The sequence below is a fragment of the Lytechinus variegatus genome, chromosome 6 (assembly GCF_018143015.1).
Source record: "Lytechinus variegatus isolate NC3 chromosome 6, Lvar_3.0, whole genome shotgun sequence".
Classification (NCBI taxonomy): domain Eukaryota; kingdom Metazoa; phylum Echinodermata; class Echinoidea; order Temnopleuroida; family Toxopneustidae; genus Lytechinus; species Lytechinus variegatus.
Window position 1 is genome coordinate 41,166,780 of NC_054745.1, and position 16,581 is coordinate 41,183,360.

The following is a 16,581-nucleotide window of genomic DNA, read 5'->3' on the forward strand; positions in this document are numbered from 1 at the left end:
AGTTTGTTCATTTAATAGAGATTTTCAGATAGAGACAAGAGATGGACTAACATAAATTAAAAATATTTAGTCTCTTTATAATTAAAGCCATTACGAACCAACAGCCTTATTCTGAGTCTGGAAAGAAGACTATCTCCCTCTGCTGCTCACCACACACAGCAGCAGTCACTCCGAGCTCCACGCATGGTATGGTAATAGCATTATTACAATAGGAGCAGATCTGACGCAGAGATGCACAGTGAGCTCTAAACCACTGCTCGTCATATATAGGAACGTATACTTGGGGAAATCAATCGCTGGGTGCAGGGGGCTCGCTTGGAAGAGGAGCTGCCGATGCCTGATGAAGTCACCGGAGACGGGAAGACACCGGTAGATGTTCTTTGATACGAGAAGGGACCGGTTTAATTTCCTGGGGAGGTATAGAATTGGATGCAGGAGTGGTATCTGTGACTGTGGGCTGTAGAGGAATACAAGGATTAATTTTATAGCAGTTTTTTATGTATTATGGTAAGTGTAATCATGATTATATGTTATTGATAATAATAATGATGATGATAATGTTCATCTTTCACTTGCGAAGGTGACCAGTTCATGATAACTGCATATAAATGCATACTTATCCATTCCAAAGAATACTCGGATAAAGGCAACTCGCAATCTATAAACATGTGTACTATTACAGGAAAGAATTAAATTGTTATAAGAACATACTTGATTACTTACATGTATATTGTAATAGGAGAAGGAGTTTATGACTGGGACATTATGGAACAAGTTTCTTTTGAATGACTGAAGAGAGGACGAGATTTAGATTGTGTGGGGAAAGGTTTCTAGAGATTGTCCTGTATACTGTACCCTCAATTCATTGTGTCGGTGCAGGATGAGAGCCTCTAGCACCACGCTTCCGCGCACCTCACTGGTGAAGAAACGCCTTTACGCAATGAACTTGTGTGCGCTTCTGCCCGCATGCAGTGCGCAAAAGTGTAGTTCTAAGACTAAGGGCGTTCCTGCACCGACAACAAATTTTCAAATTGGCAAGAATCCTACGTACAAAGATAAAGAGTGATGCATCGGTAGTGAGTTTCTGTACAGCGGATGAATTATAAACCTTAATAGAACACTCAATTCTGCCAAATGTTGATTTCTTGTGGTGTCCCAGGTCAATTGTGGTGCAGCTTAAAGCTTTTTATAAAACGGGTTCAAGGATGTAGCCAATGGTGAGTGCGTATTCAAGTCACGTGTTCATGCTTTTATTATGTGCAACCTTCCAGTCGTGCATTTTTCGTGCAGCACTGTGCATTTTTTGTGCAGCACTATGCAATTTTTGTGCAGCATTAGTTCCAATAGCACGTAAAAACTGATACGCGTTCAGTAAATGAGGCTGGCTAGGATTTTGATGCGCTTATTACTTAGCTTAGGCGCGCATAGTAGATACGCCTGTGATGTCATAATTGATAGTCTTGTGATCTCTTCGTCTGTGCGATCGTGCACAAGTTGGAGGGATTTGAACAAGATTTCCATGAAAAATTCTTTTTGCCGACCCGTTTTATAAAACAATTAATGCACATTTTAAGATTCGTGATGTTAGTGACGATGCGAGCAACTCTCGGGCATTCACAATATTATGCAAAAGCACTCGGCGCAAGCGCCTCTTGCTTTCGCATAATTGTAAATACCCTCGAGTGTGCTGCATCGTCATAACACACTCATAAATGTGCATTAATTGTATAACAAAGCACTGTCGTTACGCAGCTTTGAATCCTGTTCTTGATTGTTAGTAATGCCAATTTTTCAGTTATCGATTGATAACAATAGTTTTTATTCTCTTAGAATTAGACAATACATTTTCTGGATTTCAACAATATTATCGAACATAGTATAGTTGAGTCATTGAGGAATTGAATCATACAAAAGACAAACAGATAATCAGAAAACAAATTGCATTTTTAAGATAAAATGTTGACATCTATATTCTGTTGATTAATATTCTTTGATATCAAAAGATGAGCAAGGTACCTACATGTAGATGTAAAATAAAAATGTTGGAGACCGCCATCTTGAATATATGAGAATCCAGCAGTTCTACAGCGTACCATTTCATTCAAGCAGGGAGATGATTTGTGGATTGATCAATTTAAAATCTAGTGAGTTTACTGAGAAAATTAAATGTGACTTGAGCTCTTTAAGATGAGATCGAAATCCTCGTGTGTGAGTCATTATGACTGTTTCAGACGCTGTCTTTACTTAATGCCCCTCCCCCTTCCCCCATCATCGGACGAATGGAGAAAATCAATGCCCTTCGCTTGCTAATGAAATGGATTTTGAAACAGAGAAAATGCATATTATCTTCTCTGTGATGTTCAATTGAAAGTAGGGACATATATAATTGAAGGCTTTTTATTGTTCTGGTAGAGGCTATGAAATATGGTCTGCTACTCTGCTTTCTTTTCCTTTTGTTTTTAAAATTATTTTCATTTTCTATTCTTGATGAGTTCTACACCGAGGCCTACTTGCCTATTAAAAATCAACCACTTGTTGTACATTGTCATTAATGCTGTAGGGAATTGTTCATTTCTAATGTATATTTGATTTGACTACATCAAATTCAATTAAATTTTATGCCAGTTCAATTTCCATTTTATTTTACACAGTGTGGAAACTCGATTTTTTTTTCATTATAAACATGTAAGCCATGGCATTAAAACTGATGTTTTTTAATAGAAAATTACAAGGTTGGGGAAGTTAAGAGACTTTTTTTTTTTGTGGGGGGGGTGATTGCCCCTTGCCCTCCCTCTGCATATGACCATTTATTCAGGTACCATATTTTTAGTAAACAGAAAATGTGTAATTGGCTACAAATGCCACTTTTGCCAGCCTTTTTTTGTGTCTGAACAATGAGCCTATACATGGAAGAATGAGTGAAAATATTCAGACAGCCGAAGTACATCAGAGAACATCTCTCAACGCAAGCTCTTTCCCCGAATGGCACTTTCTCATATTTCTCACATTTTCTCATAATTCTCTGCATTTTCTCGTATTTCTTGCATTTCTTGGGGATCTTTAGTCATCCCCCACTGGAGGCATTCTTGTCTGCAGAGGAAGGCAGACACTGTAAAGGGAAAGGGTGGATGGGGAGGGGGCCGGTTGGAGGAGGGGGGGGGGACGGATGGAGGAGGGGGGGGGGGGGGAACGGATGGAGGAGGGGGAAGGAGTTGGAGAGGAGGGGGGGGGGACGGATGAAGAAGGGGAAAGAGTTGGGTAGGAGAGGGGGGTGGGGGACGGAAGTTGTTGAATGGTTGAAATCGTCTTTCTCCTTCTCTCATCAATCAGCCTTCCAACCTGCCCTTATTTTGCGTGTATTCTACATTTAAACATACCCTTGAGGGGAGGGGGGGGGGGGGTGTACAACTGTACCATCTACATAAATGAGTTCTCAGATTTAGGATAACACCTTAAACTTGTATTTGTCATGCATTGACATTTGTTTGTTTTGATGGTACTCATTCAATGTCAGGATTTTATATCAATAAACTTTTGAATTGAATTGATTTACTTTTAAAAAAGTAGGCATACCCAATCATCTCATACGGTACCTCTGTTCCTTTTATGTAGATTTACACCTCTATTACCACATTAATAAGCATGCCACAATCAAATAACTTATGGATGCTTTAATTATCAATCCAGATGACTCCTCAGAAATAATGATAAGCCAAAAAAATAAATAATAATTTTCTTTATCTTCCAGGGCTACATGTTCTTTACACTGACTACTGCCTATATAATAATTGTTTAATTGGATAAGGTTTTTTCTGGGACTCTTTAATTTCCAGGGAACTTAGACATTTGGGGGGCAATATATCACTACAAGCCCTTGTGTATTTTTGTTTTAATCCGACACATGTAGGCTAATGGCTATATAAAATAAAAAAACCAAAATTGGGAGGTATTTATGTATTCAGTTGTCATTCATTTTGGGTCACTTTATTACATGCCAGGTATCTAGTTTACCGCGGGTTGCCATGGCGATAGTATGCCAGTCATCACCGTGACACCTCGGTATCATCCCCTGACAAAGTGGGATGGGTATCCCCCAGGGAAATCAAGAGATAGGGATATGGAGAGAGAGATGGGGAGAGAGAGAGGGAGAGAAAGAGAAAGAAAGAGAGAGAAAGTGAGAGAAGGGATGGATGGGAAAAGAGAGATATTCAGATTGGAGATAAAAGGGAGATGGAGATAACGAGATAGAGGGGGTGAAAGGAGGAGAATAGAAAGGAAACAATTTCTTATTTTGACTTTGTCCAGTGAGTCTTGATGGGAGGAGGAATTAGGATACAGCTACACACAGAGAGCACAAGAGAGCAGTGGGGGTTGGGTAGTCTTCAAGGTACAGACTCATATTTGACACTTAACCCAATACAGGTCTAGAATGAAGACTAGACTCAAAAGACTAACTAGTATCAAATAAGGGTAGAGCCAGCCACAGTACATAGAGAATCTTGTCTCACTACTTCAGACTCGGCATTGTGCAGTATGTGAAATTGAGAAAACAAAGGGTCTGTCTGAACCTGCAGACTAGGGGTTGGGGGAGAGAATGCTATCAGAAACGATGAGGGGTGTATGAAATCATGATGAAGGGAAAGTTAAAAGTGAAAAGGGATTAGAGAGTTTAAAAGCAATCTAGAAACTGATACCCCTTTCATAAACCTATCCTCCAATTAGCCACCTAAGAGTATTGCGGATAATTCAATAAAAATTGCGTTCATAAACTCCGAAAATAATCCTCATTATTTTTATGAGCGCCCGTCCTGAAAAAAGAGGATAATCGCCATGGCAACCGCACACACCCCCTCCGATGCGGTTGCGTTGGAAAAGGGTGACCTTGTGACCGCACCATGGTAATTATCCGCATTATTTGGAAATGCGTTCATAAAGTCAAAATCTGGTCCCGATGCTGCTATTATGCGGACGATAGCAGCATCAAAATAATGCGGATAACTCTGGTCCTGCTATTAGCCGCATAATTAGGTTTATGAAAGGGATATGAGAAATGTATAAAGAGGTATTTTGGTATTATTAAAAGTGCAAGAGTCCAAAAGTGTCCAACTTTTGCAGTGAAAATTAAGTGTGCATATATATATTTATTTTTTAAACTTCTTTTTAATCTTTCCCAAATAGACCCTACTGCGTAAGTGTTTACTTTAGGATATATTTTTTTATATTCAAACCTCTTTTCATTTAATGTGCCACAATTAGATATGTCTTATTTATTTCAGCCTTCATGCTCCTGCTCTGACCTTTGACCCTAACCCCTCCCCTTGACCTCCCATTGACCTCTATGTTTATATTACACCTGCTGAGTGGGGACTTGACATTGCAATGTTCTCACAAGTGCCTACTCTATTAATATCCCAAGGGTATGAGTGTATGAGGCTATCACATTACATCTGTTGAAGCCTATCTGTCCATAAAGACCTGTGTTGATGTTATCTCAATGGCTCAGGCCTAAAGCTGCAGTAGATAGAGGTTGAGTTCTTGGTTCCATCCATGACCATTGCTCTAGCGACAATTGCTTCAGCGACAATTGCTCCAGCGACAATTGTTTCAGCGACAATTGCTCCGCTGTAGATTACATTCACTTAATAACTGAGTGGCTAACGTCAACCCTAGATTTAACACTAAACTCTACCGTAGTCCTAGTATAAAACAAAGCATAAAACCCTATTGCTACGTTTAAGCTAAATGATAGTTTTTGCAGTAAAACACAAATTTCGCGAGAAAGTCTATAAAACCAAGGTTAAGTATGACTATATCATCTTGGATCTAGATATGGTACAGTTACATATAAAACTTAACTTTGTGAAATCATAAAATAAAGCTGAAATACGATCACACTGAAGATCGCCAACACAGATAGGTACACGTGGGACAGTGTATTATTATTGCTGGAATAAAGACCCGACGGAAGTGACCGAATCCGCGCTTATTTTGCTTATTTCTCAGCAATTACACAATTTCTTCCAGAATCCTTTGGCACATATTTTTTATTCATACAAACAGACACTTGGGTGGTCATTATATTAGATTCTGTAAAAAGTCATTTTGAGATCGTTACCAAAACTGGAATTTATCTTTAACTGTATACATCTAAGACGTAATTAAAGCTAAATTTTTCACTTTCTTTCTCTAGGCGTAAACATGTATATCAAGGCAGATAAATTTGAAACTACTTTCTGGTACCTCCTGATCAATATACTCTAAATAAGCGTACTGACATTCATGTTTATACACCTGCTAATATATCAACACCTCAAATTATGTTTTCTTTCTTAGTTTGTCTCTTTAACATATTCCATACACCCTATGGTTCCATTCACATGTCACATATCATCATGTAGGCTGACAGAGTGCAAGTCCCAATGGGGGCGTATCATGTTATCTTTTTATCCCCCCTATTCCCAGTATTTTGACTGGAAATGGTTATCATTTTACAAGAAAGTGATCTATTTAGTAGAGAAAGCTGTACACGCACACTTGATATCGAATACACCTTTTTCAAATATTTTCATGTTTTGGGAGATTTACCTTTAGTCAAAAGTAGGACTTTTAATGCCTTCTTCAATTTCTTCAGCATATTTCTTGCATCCCCCACCTTCTCTATTTTTTCATTACTTTCCATCCTCCATTTCGATCTAGATCCACTATAAATTATCGCGCCCCCCCCAGGAAAAAAATTGTGTTTCCTTTATATGTATAAGTGAATATTTAGAAAGATTTGCTCATTGCAGTATGACTTTATGTTGGTCTAAACATTTTATATGTGTGAGTTTGGACACCGCCCAATGTGAATAAGGCCTTAGGTCTTTTGCCCCCTTTGCCAACCGGAGTTACATCTCAAAAGAGCTACCCCTGGAAAAGGCTCTCAAATCATATCTTATATTCACTCCTGATGCCAGTGATGTATATTTTTTGCAGTCTGTTCATTGTTCATCAGAGTATAAAGTTCTGAAGCTTTTTTCATCATTTTGGGGGGTCTTTTCTGCTCCCCTTACCTCCCCTCCCCCTTGCATCGTAGCTATATGCCCTTGTCTCCATTACAGCAAAAAGGTTAGCGATTAATCGCTAATTTGAAAGGGCAATTCTGATTGGTTCCTATTCAGTCTACTGAGCAAAATGCATATGCGAGGATGATCCTGATAGGCCAATGTCAATTAGAGATTGTTACATGGGCCTGTATGGAAAGTTTGAATAATTGTACATGTACGAGATCATGAATGATCAGAAAGTCAGAATCTTAGACAAGATAATGGAGACCATGCAGTTTTCTGTTAAATACTCTTATTTCCTTGTCCTTTTAGACTATATTAAAGAGTAAGCACTAATGTTCATATCAAGGTTTACCATAATACTTTCAAGTTTAACCAAATTTATAGGTGGTTTCAGACCGCCACGAAGTTCGTCAGTTCCCGGTATTTTCTGATCAGGAAATTTACCCGATCAGAAAATACCAGGTAGTATTGGCAATGTGAAAGCAAATTATGCGTAATTTCCCTGAAAGAAAAAATTCCACTAAATAGTAAGTACTTGTCAAAATTACTAGAACTTTTGCGGGGATTTTTCCAAGGTCGCAGGTATTTTGGCAATGTGAAAGCAATTTACTGGAACTTTTAGCCCAGCGTGTAGTTGGGCGCGGGCGCCGTTGGTGGCTGCTAAGCTAGCGATTTTGAATCTTGCGCCTTGCCTGCTTATCAGACCATAATGTGCATGCTCGTAACTTCAGGAACTAATCCCGGAAAGGTATGTTTCGGGGTGGTGTGAATGCAAGGAGTAGTAGCCTAAAAAAGTTCTCATAATTTAACGGGGATTCTAATGATCGAGGCGGTTTGAAACCACTTATTGGGAGATTATGAAGGATCAGTATGCGAGAAGAAAATACATGTAGACCAAGCAGAACTTTGTGGGAAAAATTCCCTTCAATTTCCTTGTCCCTTCAGACTGTATTGAAATGTAAACACTAAATGTTCTTTTAAAGTTTAACCAGAAATTGATGTTTCCGGATTTACAAGAAAGCCAGAGGTTTCCAAGGGAGATGTGTTTTTCTTTCCTCCTTTTTATTCTTTGAACTTTGTTCTCTTGTCACCGACCTGTTTAGAGAGCCAGGGTGGAACCGTTCTCTCTTCCTTGGCACTTATTACCTCGACTTTTTTGCTCAGTATTCCCGACCTCTTTAATCCGGGTTCAATGTCAAACTGTCACCTGGAATGAAGACTCTCCCAGCATCTGCTTTTTTAAAAGTTTCTCCATTTTTTTTTCAATTTCAATATGAACTTTGGTTAATTTTGTTCAAACCTGCAGACAGTACGTGGTAGTAAACTTATTTGGAGGAAGGTGAACATTACAGTTTGGCAACTACATGACGTTGCTGCCACTTGTGTAATGTTGTTTCCATGGGTAACGGAAGGAGGGGTGTGGGTTGGGGCAAGATGCTCCATCTCTGAGATTTTCTGCCAAAATGAATGGAATGCGTTTTGAAAAGAAGGAAATGTCACTCTACCCCTTAATTCAGGATTCACTCGTTATTTTATTGTCATTTTTTGCTTTCTTCCTTGTGATATGTCTTATTTTATTGTTAATATCATTTGTTTGCAACAATTTAGTAATTTCCTGCCAATATCATCAACAACTACTGCTACAACTAACTACTACCACTACTACTGTTTTGCTGCTACTACTACTACTACTTCTAAAACTACATAAACTTCAATATAACATACAAATAAAAACCTCTTACTACTGCAGCTGCTGAGCTACTGCTGCAAATTGAATTTCAGTTTCAATATCAAGTGGTAATTCATATTGTGTAATTAACATTGCAATAGAGTTAATTAACCTAATGTAATTAACTACACCATATCTGGTTTCCCCACCTCTATATTAAAACACATCGCATAGGAAGAATATTACAGAGATATTCATAACTATATGAATGAGAGATTTTTAATCTGCATTTTAAATCATCTAGCTGCTGGATCGCCATGACGGTAATAACAAGATACACGTGTCACTGCTTTCAATATAGCTTCTTAATTGATTTCACACGCTGAGCTAACGCGTTTCGCTTCCCCGATCTGTACCTTCGTCAGATTATTAAAGGTATGGTAGCAGTGATTCATCCCAAAATGAAACTGAGAGGGAAAAATAATCATCTTTATTTGGCTGCGTTGAATGTTCCTACTTGCAGGTTATTTGTTGTGGTCTTGAGTTTTTCATACCGGTAATTGGTAACATCCCATGTACATGTACATATGTATCTGTGATAATCTTTAAGAAGTTCCAGATGAAGACTAATAATCATTATTGATCAGCGTTGAATAATTTTGCTTCCGTATTCATTGTGATCTTGAGTGTATAATAATTATAAGAATAATTTTGCTTTACTAATTTGATAGCTTTTTTGGTCATGAGAGAATTTAAGCTCTCAACTAAATAATGCACAGTCCTATGTAAAAAATATGCTATGTACAAAATTAAAAAATGACTTTGTGGAGAAAATTGTGATGCGATGCAATACCAGGAAAATTATTCCCTGCATAATATCATGTATCCCATATTTTTTGTAATGGTCTCAAGAACTTAGCTTATTACCAGAATAATAGATGTTAATCACATCAGTCTTCATGGCTTCATCTCAATCTCGCATTGTAATGAGACTTTTTGTCTGAAATATGAAATGATTAAGTCAGTTGTAGTAATATCGGGATCTATATTATGAGCAGATGATGATACAAAATAATTCTTATTAAAATTTCTATCAGCATTTGTCAAATGCAAACACAATCTTTTTAGAAGAGACTATCAAAAGCTTTAAGCATGTCTTATTTGGTGCTATATTAAGATTTCCTAAAATAACATTTTTCCTAGAATTTCTCCACTATCAACCCCCACCCCTTAAAAAAATATATTAAAAGAGATCACTTTTCTCTGCAGTGGTATTTCCCACAGATTCATTTATTTACCTACATTGTGCCGCACTCAACCCAGGTGAGGTGAATGGGTCCCCGATAGGGAGAAATTCCCTGAGTTAATTAATAGTAGCTGTACTGCTATATAAATGGTCCATATTAATATTATTTTATACCAGGTTTACGAAAAAATATTGAGTTAAATTTCAATGTCGCTTTAGACGCTTGTTTTTTACATGGCATTCCTTTCATTTAAAAAAGTAAAACCTTTCATTTGATTAGATATCTAATATCTCTAGTCATCCAACCTAAACAGCTTTATGATTATATCATACCAACCTCAAAACATTTTTCCCATTTTTATTTTAATAACATATACAGTGTATGTGTTTATTCCATTTTTAGGAAAATGTGCCGTAAAGAAAACTAGATTGAGTATGGGAAGCCTTTATGGCAGAATGGGAATGAATATATAGTCACATAACTTCAGTTCCGCCAATTAAATGATGTCTATTGCCATTAATACAAGCTCTGATCCGATAGCGAATGCTGATATTGGAGTTCCGTAATGACCTGTAAAAAGTGCAGGTTGATTTGCATAGCAGAGTAGCGCTGATGAATTAGTTATAATATCATGTCTGCCTCGTACATGAAGGTAGTGCAATTGCACACGATGGATTGCCACTTGGTTCGTGATATGTTGCTATTTTGTGTAATATCCATTTGGTCTATCCCCACGTGGTCTAATTGTATTTGTGGAGCGTTGTGGCCCGGTGGATTAGTCTTCGGACTTTGAAACAGAGGGTCGTGGGTTCGAATCCCGGCCATGGCGTAAATTTCTTCAGCAAGAAACTGATCCACAATGTGTTGCACTCAACCCAAGTGAGGTAAATGGGTACTGGTTGGATTAATTCCTTAAAAAGCTGTGTGCACTATGAACGCCGAGCTTAGCCGGGTAATATAGGAGCGCCTTGAGCACCTACAATACATGTAACAAAGTGGATATGTGCGCAATATAAATACCCTATATTATTATTATTATTTTGTCAATGCTTTTCTGGTCTTATCCCACATATTCTAATAGAACTGAATCCAATATTTCACAATGAAGAGTCTGCTTTATTTATTATGATAATGATAATAAATAATAATAGAAATTAGTTACATCTAATAAAGCGCTTCATACTTTGTGTTTCTATTAAGAGCTTTACATCGCGATTGGCGGTGATTTTTTACCTGATTGCTAAGAAAGCATGAACACTTGTAAACAAGCAACCAGAGGACCGACAGCTTAAGGTCCTCTCCAAAGGACCTGGTACTGAGTATCAATGCCTTACCAAAGGGCACTAGTGCACCAAGTGGGAATCGAACGTGGATCACCAGAATAAGAATTCCCGCCCTACCGACTGAGCTATCGTGCCTTCAGGAAAATTGTGATTATTACTACCCATTCATAGGATCCATCACTGTCCCACATGTAATGTGCACCATCTCCACTCTCTGGGGAGTATCCAGGCAAGGCAACTGATTTTTATTGGTGCAAACATGCCTGCCCAATCGCATCGACGTTGAGTATCCATATTTAACGCCTGGATGGAAAGTGACAATTGTGGATAGTGCATTGTCAAACGTCATTAATTCAGTGCCTGGTGGGATTTGAATCCTCGACCTTTGGCTAAGAATCGAGTGACTGAACCACTACACCTCCTAAAACTAAACAACAACTAAAAACCCATCAAATCTATAATTCTGTCACATCATTGAGCATTCTGCAATTTTCATTTGATTAAAAAAATCATTTGGTGCCACCAATTCCTAACAAGCATGTTTAGTACCTGCTGAGATTTGAACCCTCAACCCTTGATTTAAGTATCAAGTGACTCAACCACTACACCACGACACCTCCACAAACAAAACTGAGTGATTTAAGTTTCCTTTCCTGGGAGTCTTATATTCCTTTAATCTGTATGTAATGAAAGAAATAGTTGGGAGTAAGGTTTACATGCATATCATGTTGCTATATCTGGCAAACCAATATTTCTTGGTGTTAAATGAAAAGTATAGCAGTCAGGTTTTGATATTGTGAGTGGGGTAACTATGCGATAATTATTCTACCACGTCGATGAAAGTCTGGCAAATCATCAATGTAGAATTCCATGGATGGCTTCAATATCCTGATGCTATACCAAGCAAGCCTCTGGCAATGTCTTGTTGTCAAGAACATCTTTCATTTGATAAATATGCCATAAATTTCCCAATGTAAGCAATGAGTTCTATTTGAAGTGGGGCAACTAAATAATCCACAAATCTTATAATACTACATCGTAGAATGTCTGGCAGATCATCCATGCAGAATATTATGGATGGTTTGAATTTCTTGTTGCTAGATCTCACAAGCCTCTGGCAAGCTTTCTGGATGTTAGGAACAACTTTCATTAAATCAGTATGCGTTAATTTCCATATGTAGCAATCAGCTAATCAGTTAGTCTATTGAGGGTTGATTAACTAAATTATGTAACCTATGATTATTCTACCATATTGGGGAATGTCTGGCGGACCATCGATGCAGAAGTTGGATGGTATGAATATCCTCTTGCTTTATATGACAAGCCTCTGGCAAGCTTTCTTGTAAACTTTCATTAAAACATATGCATTAGATTTTCATATGTACATTAAATAATCATGTCTATTGTGAAGGGAGTAATTAACAAGTGTACCTTACAAATTTTATTCTACCACATCAGTGAATGTCTGGCTGAGCATTGATGCAGAAGTTGATGGACTGTTTGAACATTCTGTTATATTTGGCAAACCTCTGACAAGCTTTCTTGTTGTCAAGAACAACTTTCATTGAACCAGCTTGCATTAATTAGTTCTCTTGTAATCAGGTCTATTGAGGGTTAAATGTAACCTACGATTATTCTACCACATCATGGAATGTCTGGCGAACCATCGATGCAGAAGTTGATGGACGGTTTGAACATTCTGTTACAGTTGGCATTTGACAAACCTCTGACAAGCTTTCTTGTTGTCAAGAACAACTTTCATTTAACCAGTATGCATTCATTTTCAGGTGAACGTTTCATGAAAGGATTTTATCCGACAAGTCCTGTTTTATCCGACAATTACCATAGTAACAGTACCTCTCAGCCAATCAGAATCAAGGAAAGTTGTCAGATCTGACAACTTGTCAGACAAAAAATGTTGATGAAACGCTCCCCAGATATACATGTAGTAATCGGGTCTATTGAGGGTTGGTTAACTAAATGTGACCTACGATTATTCTACCACATCAGTGGATGTCTGGCGAACCATCGATGCAGAAGTTGATGGACGGTTTGAACATTCTGTTACAGTTGGCATTTGACAAACCTCTGACAAGCTTTCTTGTCAAGAACAACTTTTATTTAACCAGTATGCATTAATTTTCAGATATACATGTAGTAATCGGGTCTATTGAGGGTTGGTTAACTAAATGTGACCTACGATTATTCTACCACATCAGTGGATGTCTGGCGAACCGGCGATGCAGAAGTTGATGGATGGTTCGAATGACGCACTCTGTGATCAAGTGCTTGTCGGCTGCAACCTTCAGAATGCTTATAAATGCTAATTAACCCTACCCTCCTCTCGTCGTCGCAGTGGAAGAAGGTAACCCCTCGTCCTCCGAGGCACAATGCATGATGGGCCAAATATAATGTGTATGATTACACGCATGGCTGAATGAGCTCTGAAAAGAAAATGTAAGGTTAATACAGGTACCATATCTGGTGGAGCTCCATAAATAAGTTTCCCATATTAAACGTTCTTCGCAGATCACCATGGAATAAAATCAACCAGGGTGCAATGCACGCATCCATGAGTGTTAAGATAAAACTATATGGTTAGGTGCATCATGCATGGCTGTTTTTTCTGAAAATGAAATGTAAAGTAAGAAGTTTTTTATTATCTTCATGGAATCTATTGACTCCCCCCCATTCCCTGCTCTAGTAGAGTTCCAGCTCATAATTAACGTAATGAATTGTCAGGCTCGGCGATATATCATGTTGACAGTGATAATCTACGAACTTTGGAATCGAATATCGACTAGCACTGGATCCAACTTTGAATTGAGTATTCGTCTTTATCATGAGAAATTTATATCATGGCTGAACCCAAGTGGTCTATGGCTCAGTTGTATAATTTTTATGTACATGTATATGTATATCATCTTAATAGTCAAATGCTATTGGGTCTATATCACTTCATCTTCTTAAATATTCTTTGTCAAATGATAATTTGTTTCATAAACAGTTCTCTATTTTTTTTAATATCACCTTTATTCAAAACAAAACAAAGGGAAGTTACAAACAATGAAAATAAGTCCAGGTTACTCGTTTTTTTAGAACGAAGTACAGGACTAATAAAAGAATTACAGATACACAATATATAACATATCACAATCAAATTTACAGAAAATGATTATACATTGGTGATTGCAGAAAAGAAAATTGAAATATATCAATATATATCTATCTATATATATATATATATATATATATATATATATAGACTCATTGGTATTAGACCAAGTGGAGATGAGATGAAATGGCAATCCTATTAAACTGGTGGGCGACTTGGTCTAGTGGTTACAACTCTCGTCTTTCAGTCAGAGGGACGTGGGTTCGAATCCCAGCCATGGCGTGTTTTTCATATAAATTTACCCACATTGTGGTGCACTCGACCCAGCTAGGTGAGGTGAATGGGTACCCAACAGGATTCATTCCTTGAATGCCTGCAGCGCCTATATGGTGGCTCAGCTACAGCCGGGGTGATAATATGATACCAAGTATCAAGCCCAGTAAAGTATGCAATTATAGTAGCTGCACTATACAAATCATCAAACTGTAAATGAGATAGAATGGTATTAACTGTGATACATTATAGTAGATGTATAGGTCTATGTAGAGGAAGCACGATTAGACCTAATGGAAAGTAGACAGAGTGGGTGTTGACCAAGTGGCAATTCGGTCTTGGTGAAGGGATTCACTCAACAAAAATGATTAGAGTGGTTCCCACTAACAAAGGAGGGTTTAGGCTGACATGGATCTTAATTGAATAATATGAATTACTTGATGCAATTTCATTAATCTTGTTAAAGTACTGGGGACAATTTGTTATCATGTGTGTGTGAAGCTTGATGGTGGTGTGTAGGGGAGGGGTTTGAAGAGAGGGAGAGGGAGAGACTTGCAGAGAGAGGAGGGTATTGGTGAAGAGACAAAGAATATGAATGGAAGGGAGGGAGGGAGAAGGCTCACTATTGAGCAGCTGATGTGTCTAGACACAAAGATAAACAGATTATTAGGAGAACAAATAATACTTGAAGAGAATTTAAAGGTCAAGTCCACCCCAGATAAAATGTTAATTGCAATAAATAGAGAAAAGCCCAACAAGCACAAAGCTGAAAATTTTATCAAAATTGGATCTAACATAAGAAAGTGATGATATTTTTAAGTTTCGCTTATTTTTCACAAAACAGTGAAATGCACAACTCAGTGAGATGCAAATGAGACAGTCGATGAAGTCCCTTATACTCACTATTTCTTATTGTTTGAATTATGTAATATTTCATTCTTTTACAGATTTGACAATAAGGACCAAATTAAACAATGCTAATTCCACATGTTCGGGGAGGAATTAAGCATTGACAATTAGGAGAAAATTAAAGTATTTCATATTTCATATGATAAAATATGAAGGAAATAGTGAGTGGAAGATGCCATCAGTCTCTTCATTTGAATACCGACCACGATGTGCATATAATTGTTTTGTGAAATTAAGCGAAGCTTTAAAATGTCATTTATTATTTTACATCCGAACTTGATGAAATTTACAGTGTTTAATATGCTTGTTTGATTTTTTTTCCTTGTTTATTCAAATCAACTTTACGGGTGGACTTGTCCTTAAAGGAGAAAGAAAATTTGAAAGAGCAAAGAGAGGAGGATGGGGGGGGGGGGGGAGGTAGAGGTAAAAGCTGTTTGAAGATAATATCAATGCCTGTATGATTATGATAATTTCATGAGGCGAAGTTTGAAAGTGAAACAACGTTGCTGCTGCATTCATTCATCCTCTCCCAACACTTCACATCCTAATGCAAACATTGCCTGCTTACATGAATGCATGTTCACACAACTCTATGATGACATTAATCCTCTCTGTATAAACACACTCACTTTGTGTTCTCATTCATAGTAAATGTCTGCTCTCATGAATGCATGTTAACACAACTCTATGATAACATTAATCCTCTCTGTATAAACACCACCCATTTAATGTGTTCTCATTCATAGTAAATGTCTGCTCTCATGAATGTATGTTCACACAACTCGTAACTAAATCTCCCTAAGTATAAACACCATGTTTACTGTATTAACATTCATGCTTTTTCATCATAGAGTTCAAACTCTCATGAATGCATAATTCACTCAACTCTTTGCTGTTTGACCAGTGTATTTAAACATGACCTTTACTGTAGGAACATGAGTGCTTTATCACTGGTGTGCTCTCATCAATGCATATTCACATGACTCTACTCAAATTATTCTGTCTCTATATGAACACTGCCTACTCAGTGGAAACA

At 37.6% G+C, this 16,581-nt stretch overlaps 1 protein-coding gene across 1 annotated transcript in view; it reads left to right on the forward strand.

The window, feature by feature from the left end:
* The first annotated feature begins 213 nt into the window (after positions 1–213).
* LOC121417499 (double-stranded RNA-specific adenosine deaminase-like) overlaps positions 214–16,581 on the forward strand; it is a 36,168-nt gene continuing 19,800 nt past the window's right edge. The window contains exon 1 of the mRNA XM_041611221.1: positions 214–507. Coding sequence (XP_041467155.1) covers positions 505–507 — 3 coding nt within the window. The 5' untranslated portion in view covers positions 214–504. The remainder of the gene's footprint in view (positions 508–16,581) is intronic.